The sequence below is a fragment of the Lactuca virosa genome, chromosome 4, assembly GCF_052849685.1.
Source record: "Lactuca virosa cultivar CGN04683 chromosome 4, Lactuca_virosa_CGN04683_v6, whole genome shotgun sequence".
NCBI lineage: Eukaryota > Viridiplantae > Streptophyta > Magnoliopsida > Asterales > Asteraceae > Lactuca > Lactuca virosa.
Genome location: NC_136429.1, coordinates 352,946,827 through 352,954,269, shown reverse-complemented (window position 1 = coordinate 352,954,269; position 7,443 = coordinate 352,946,827). Strand labels below are relative to the sequence as shown.

General features: G+C 30.5%; 1 protein-coding gene across 1 annotated transcript; it reads right to left on the bottom strand.

Annotated features, from left to right (window-relative positions):
- Window positions 1–2,026: 2,026 nt before the first annotated feature.
- On the bottom strand, window positions 2,027–4,672 carry LOC145108643 (uncharacterized). The gene is made up of 4 exons (XM_079045696.1): window positions 4,571–4,672; window positions 4,372–4,446; window positions 2,737–2,832; window positions 2,027–2,337 (listed from the first exon to the last, which is right to left on the bottom strand). The coding sequence occupies exons 3-4, from the start codon at window positions 2,828–2,830 to the stop codon at window positions 2,195–2,197; spliced, it is 237 nt and encodes a 78-aa protein (XP_078901822.1). The 5' UTR covers window positions 2,831–2,832; window positions 4,372–4,446; window positions 4,571–4,672; the 3' UTR covers window positions 2,027–2,194.
- Between the last annotated feature and the right edge of the window lie 2,771 nt (window positions 4,673–7,443).

Genomic DNA, 7,443 nt, shown 5'->3' with positions numbered 1-7,443 from the left:
TTATATTAGAATTTGTTCTGTTTAACCACTCAAAAATTATATTTTTCGTTTTAACCATTAAAATTTTGAACTTTTTTTCTAAAATAACATCTTTACTTTTTTTCTAAAATAACATCTTTCACCTAAAAAATAATATTCGGAATGTTTTTGTAACTCATTAATGGAAGAGGGAATAAAATGAGCAGTATGGAGTTATAAAAAAATCATGTTTGATTGACAATTTGACATAAGGAAAGACTAAAATGTAGCATTCATCCGGGAATACAATTCTTTTCTCTTACGCTGATTTTCATTCAATTGGAAAAGGGTTGTTTTTCTTTTCATTCCTTTTGTAAATATAATGATATATATTCTTTAAAAGAAATATAATAATATATATTTATAAAACAAAATTATTTATTTATTGATTTTACTCTAATTAGTTTTATATTTATCGATAAAAACATTTTTTAATGGCTCTTTCTATTTGTTGAGCCAAACAAAACATGACAAAGAAAGGAAAATTGATTTTTTTTGTACACATTTAGGTAACGAACTTGTTGGAAGTGACCGGCTGTAGCAAGTTACAGCCAGTCATAATGGTCATATATGAACACTTCCAACAAGTTCGTTACCTAAATGTATACAAAAAAAAATACCTAAATATGAACAAAACGAAAAGGTTATTGCCCTGATAATTTAATTTAATTTTTTTACCATCTAATTTTGATTTGGTATAAAATTTAACCTAAATTATAAATTTTTTCAAATCCACACCATTTTGGTAAATATCTTTTTAAAATACATTATTTTGGTGAAAAAAATGCTATAATTAACAGTAAAAAAAACATCAACATTTTATGGAACTTTATTGTTTAAAATATTAAATATAATAATTAAAATTTTACTAGAAACTAAAAGTACTAGAGAAAAAGACCAATACATGAAATAGAACACAATCTTTAATTGGGTTTGCTTCGGGTATTATAGGAATTTAAGATACAAAAAATAAAAGTAGTTTTTATCTACATTGATAGTATTGCTTTTGTCATATAGGGCTATTTTGATAATTATGCCACTAAAAACGGCTCTGAACATATCGTTACCAATTTAAATACTTATAAATAGTCATAAATATTGTTTTAAGGAAATTTAACTGAAACTATTAATATTACAAATATTATGATTGGCCGCCTTAATAAAAACGGAAATTGACTTATCAAAGTAATTACATTTTCGTTTTTTTCACATCTGGGTAACTTTGTTTTCTTTTTTGTACATGTCTAGGTAACGAATTTGTTAGAAGTTTTTACATATGACCATCATGATCAGCTGTAACTTGCTACAGCCGATCATGATGATCATATATTAACATTTCCAAAAAATTTGTTACCTAAGTTAACCCAAATATAAACAAAATGAAAAGATAATTAGGTTGATAAGTCAATTTTCCCACGATGAAATGTAATCATCCATTCCCGTACTTTAGTCGTTCCCCTACTTGTTCTTTCTGGTTTTTTTTTATGTAAAAAAAAAAGACAAAAAACTTTCAATTGTTAAACTACAAAACAATTTGTTTTAGTGGTTTAAAAAGAATACAGTAGCTTTTATGGTATCTGCCATTTTCTTAATTCCAAACTACAGTGGTTAAATCCTAAAAACAAATTCTTTGTATGGTTAACCCGAACAATCTTCAAACTATAATGGCTTTTAATTAATTAAAAGTTTCATGTAGTGGTTCTTCTTTAAGTAAATAGAAAAACTTCAATGATAAAATTTATTTCAGTGGTGAAACCAATAAGAATCCGTTCATACCAATAAAAATCCAAACTGCAGTAATTTTATAAAATAACATTTCACTTTAAAACCAATATTAACAACACCATAACCAAAACCAGTTCCTAATGAGATTGCAACATTTAAGCGTTTATTTATGCACCCATTTTTTACCCTTTAACTAATTTATTGAAAAGACAAACTACACAACCACGTTTCAACAGATTAAACAAAATTACAGATAAAATATTTGCATATTTTGGTTGCAGAATGAAGACAGCCAATCAAAGATTTATTAAACTTCAAGTTGCAGCATGAAATGCTTGGTTTACAGAGTTTTTAGCAAAAATATAAAATTCTCATGGACTAAAAATTGTAATGACATAAGAAAGAAAGTTCAACCAACCATTGAGGTAAAAATTTACCAAATTTAGGAACTTTAATCATGGGCCTTGACAATGAAATTTTGGCGGCTGATTGGATTCATCACCACGGGTGGGCCCGCAGTACGAGGCCATGCCTGGAATTTCTTGTCGGTCTCTTCCCACCATCCCTTGTTTGAAACCGTAGATGGAGTGGTACCTATCGTATTTATTTTAGATTAAATCAAATACAATAAAAATAAATAAATAAATAAATAATGACAGGATATGACATGACATGACAAGACAAGACAATACAGGTTGTACTTTATTTGGTGTGGAAAAAAGGTGAGATGCGGATTTGATTTTGATCTCTTGTTTGTACAAAAAGACATGAATGCCCTCGTTCTATTTATCAAAAATAGCTCTAGAAAGGTTCTCTTGTCATGTTATGTTATGTTTTGACATATCAAAAATAGGAGATTTTACATGAATTTGAACGTGAAATGACATATATTTTAACTTGAAATTTTAAGGGTATTTTCAATGATGAGGATGAGGAGGGCATTTATGTCTTTTGGACAGACGAAAGATCGAGAGCGAATACATAATTACATACCTCCGAAAATCTTCTTGTCAGCGATAATATAATCGCATGTGAATGCAAGTACAAATGATCCTACAAGAGCACCAACAATCTTGGTTCCACTCATTTCTTCAAATTTATGCATAAAAAATAGAGAATCAAACATCAGCCACAAAACAGATTTTGATGCTCACAAATTGTGTGCTACAAGTTAACAACATCAAATATGTATACTTCATGTGTTTCAATAAGATTAGATAATTTATTTTAAAAGTAACGTGTTGTTTCCTTTTTACTTAATTTTCCAATTAATGCAAAAAGAACGATTTATACAAAAAGTTGGGCTTTCCTCATTTATTTGTACAAATTGTCTGGTCAAGTAGTAAGTTTATAATTCCTACATTTATAAGCATTAATCTTTTATAAAAGAATTGACATTTTCAAAATCTCCATTATTCTACCTAGTTGCTAATGCATTGGTTGAGGGCAAAAAGGGCAAGAATGCAAGAAAATATTATAAAACTAAGCAAGAGGATTTTTGTCCAATTAAGGCTAGCCAGGTGAGAGCAAGAAACAAAAAGTATAACACAATTCTTTAATGAAACATATATTAAAAATGAACTGCAAATTTGGTTGCTCTTATTGAAGATTTACTATGGTTTGGGTAAAAAAAGGACGACTTTTTTTGGTCCCTCTCTTGTCAAATTTAACAGCCCAAAAGATAAATTTGTGAAAATGACGATTACACCCTTGACAATATCTTCTTCCTCTTTATTTTGGAACCCTTAAAATTAAAACAACATTCAATCCAAAATACTAAAACAAAATCAATTTCCAAATCTAAATCTAAAACCCTTTTGATTTAACAAGTAGACAAATAAACACCATAGATAGAATTATAGAATTCATAAAAAACAAAACAAAATTCCATATCAACTTAGAAAGTCAAAATTAATGCCATCATCATCACAAAATCCTAGAACATTATAAGTCTTATGACATAAACACATCTGTGATTCCTCAATAAAATATCAACTGAAGTTCAATTGCCAAATAAAAATGCAAGAAAAATAACACTGTAGCAGTATTAATGTTGTAAAACCTCAGAGAAACAAGTTTTTGTAAAAACTTAAAAAACACTGCCTACTAGTACTCTACAGAGAAAGTACCACTAAGAAGTAAGTCAATAACAAATTAATACTTCTGCACAAAATTAAAAACAAGTAGTAACTCAGTAAGAAAACAGAATATTAAGTAAATGTCAAAGTAAATTATCATTTTTTAGATTAAATGGAGGGTGTTGGTTGATTAGGTTAGAACTTAGAAACCTGATTAAAAGGCCCAGATACATTTTTTTAGATTTATTCTTTTAGTTTTGTTGGTCTTTTCTCTTATTCCCATTTTTAACACCAATCAACAAAAACCGTGGAATCAATTCAACAATTGTAGACATAAAATCTATGTATTAGAAACAAGAATCACCACACAACATCAAGAATCACCAACAGCATGGTATTATTATAAGTTAAGAATCAATAATCAATATTGAAAATAATCAAGAATTAAGAATCACCAAAAACCATGAAATCAAATTCCATACCGAATGAAACTTACAGAAAAATAAAGTAGCGAGAGAGAGATAGCAGCGAGTTTTACAGAGAGACATACCGATTGGAAGGACGATCGGACAAAGTGACGCTGCCTTGGTATGCTCCGCGAATCACCGACGGATCTGTAAAAAATCTGCGAACACAAATGAAATTCATCAGCGAGAACTTTAAACTAACCCTAAAATACATATTTACTACTATTTCCTAATACAAAGAAGTTCATCACACATATGAGAGAAGGGAGGGAGAAAACGTACCAATCTATGAGAGTTGAAGATCTGGTGATGTTTAGGGTTTCGGTCGCGAAGAAATGGAATAATCCATTATTTGACCATTTGGAGTTTACCAAATGTCCAGATTGGTCCCTCAACTATGGTATTAGTTAAAGGGGGCTTAAACTACAAGAATACCACAAGATGACCGATCTCTTAAATTTTGATTAAGCTTAAAAAAATGAGTTTTTTTAACTTAGTTAAAATGAGTGTTTGGATAGATTTTTTTTTTTAATAGCTTATAGTGGTGTAGAACCGGAAATAAATCATTTTTGATAAGTTACTAACTCTTAACTTATCAAAACTCCTTATAACTATAGTCGTCCAATATTTCTAGAAAGCCTTTTTTTTGTCATTTTACCAAAACACTAAAATTGGTTGTTCAACTTATAGCGTTTTAACATCAGATAAGCTAATCCAAAAAAAAAAAAAAAACTCCATTTTGACACCGCTATAAATTAATAAGTTATAAGTTAAAAAGTTAAAAGCATTTTTAAATAAGCTTAGCTAAACACTCTTTAAATGGATATTGATATTTTGGAAAATTAGCAAAATAACCAAGGAGTCTGAAACGGGTCTCGGATTCAATGGACCTTATTTAATGCAATTTGGACTTTACACCAAGACATAGGATATATGATACTTATTGCCGATGTAAAAAATGTCGCTCGATCATGACGATATTGAGAGTTTACATGTTAGTTGTAGCTTCATTTACTTGTTTTTATGTTTTTTTTATCGAGTAACAACTTAATAAACGTAATATGAATGTTAAAACAGTGTCTGGAATACAATGAACTTGTGTAAAATGAATTGGTATTTCATATCCAAAACCTTATAAAGTTACTTAATGTTTCATTAGTCACCTTATAATGTAACGCCCACGTTTCCTGGTAGATTAAGTCATAGTCTGTAATCATTTTGGTCAACGATTGTAATCCTTATATGAATGAATAATAAAGGATTATTCATATATTTATGTGCTTATGTGTTTTATAGGATGTTTTTATGAAAATTATAATGGTATTAGTAATAAAATAAATAAGATTAAAATATGCGTCGAAAATAAAAGATTACTTATGACAAATAATCTTAATTTAGTTTTAGTATACGTTAAAAGGATTCCAGAGATATAAGGAGCGTTCAAATCCGACTTCATATGAAGAAGTTATGCTTCTTCGAAGTTTCGTGATTAAATCGGTACGGCTTCGCGTATCGTAAAAAGTAATTTTTTTGATAAATTACTTTTTAGTCTAAGTAATCTAAACGAAAGTCATAGTAGTTGTTAAACCGAGAGCGTGCATATAGAGAACATCTAAATATGACTTCGTGAGAGAAAGTTATAATTTTTCTAAGTTTCGGCATAGTTGTACTCAGCTCAAAAATCGAATTTTAGATCGGTCAACTTTTAGCCAAAATAATATAAACGACATTGAAGATCTCGTTAATAGAATTCCAAATATATAAAGTTTGTCAAAAACGGACACATGATGATAGAGTTATGTTTTTATACGGGTTTTAACAGTCTAAGTCTATGTGAAATATATAAAGTCAAGATTAGCCGACGGAATCTAAACAAAAGTTGTAGATCTCGTCGAGAGCTTTCTGGGGATATAAAGAACGTCAAAAATTGAGTTCGTATGAAGAAGTTACACAATTTTTAAAATCTAAAAATCGGTACGCGTGCGCCTCAGGAGCACGGCGTGCTAGACAAGACCACACAGCCCCACTCATTTTTCGCCATGTGTCAGGCCAGCATTTTTCCACATCATTATGTCCCGACCAAGAGCGCGGAGGTCCACTATGATGCACAACGTGCATCCCAAGAAATCCCCCTATAAATAGCAGCTCATTCATTCTTCAATCGTCACACCATTTCAATCGATTTCTCTCTGAAATATTTGGCATTTGGCCCGTTTTTCCTTCGTTTATGTTCCGAGGCGAAGCCTTGCGACGACCCTAAGTACTCATCTGAGTAGTAGCCTTCGTGTAGAAGATCCCAAGTCAGTATTTTGCCCGCTTAGATCCTGATTCTCATCAATAGCCCTCTATAAGTGAGATACACTTACTCCGCTTTCGTGTAATTTATAATTATAGTTATAATTCGTAACTAGGAACTTATAAGTAATATTTATTGATGATTCCAAGTCTTTATACTGCTCGATCTACTTACGGGGAGTGATGTCTAGGTTGGATTTAGTGAGGTGTTTAAAGTGAGATTTCCAAACAGTATACTATGTATACCAAACAGACCCTACTTCTGATATGATTCTACCTGGTTATTTCTTGTTTAGATCTTGAAGTATACATTGGGATTATTAAGGAATCTAAACGCTTAGGATAATAGTTCCATGAAGTATGAAATTAGACTAAGACTTAGCGTTATATACATCTAGGTCTTTTGGAAAAGGTGTAAGGTAATGCTCTGCCCAATTCACCAATCACCAGACACTTTGTGAAGTGAGTGTGTAGTTACTATCAAGATCATAATCTAAAACAAAAGTATTATTTATGTGAGACAATAAATGCTTGGTTGTATTATTTGTGCTATATTCTATTTGTATAATTAAGATAATACTATTGAATTAAAAACCGTATTGGAAATCGATTGCCTTTAAATATAAGTCTTGCCTTAGGTTAAGAATAAGACTTTTAAAGGATACTTAGTTAAAATTAAGTTAGATATCGAATAGGTCTCATGACTGGGGTAGGGTGTGTGAGATCAGAGCGGAGTGTTTCTCCTCTTTCTTGGATGACCAGAAATGGTGGGTCCAGATCAGACAACAGGCAAGTATGTCTGGGTCATCCACCGGAGTAGATGACAACACTTGACTATTCTAGGTAGTCTAGTGAATTAC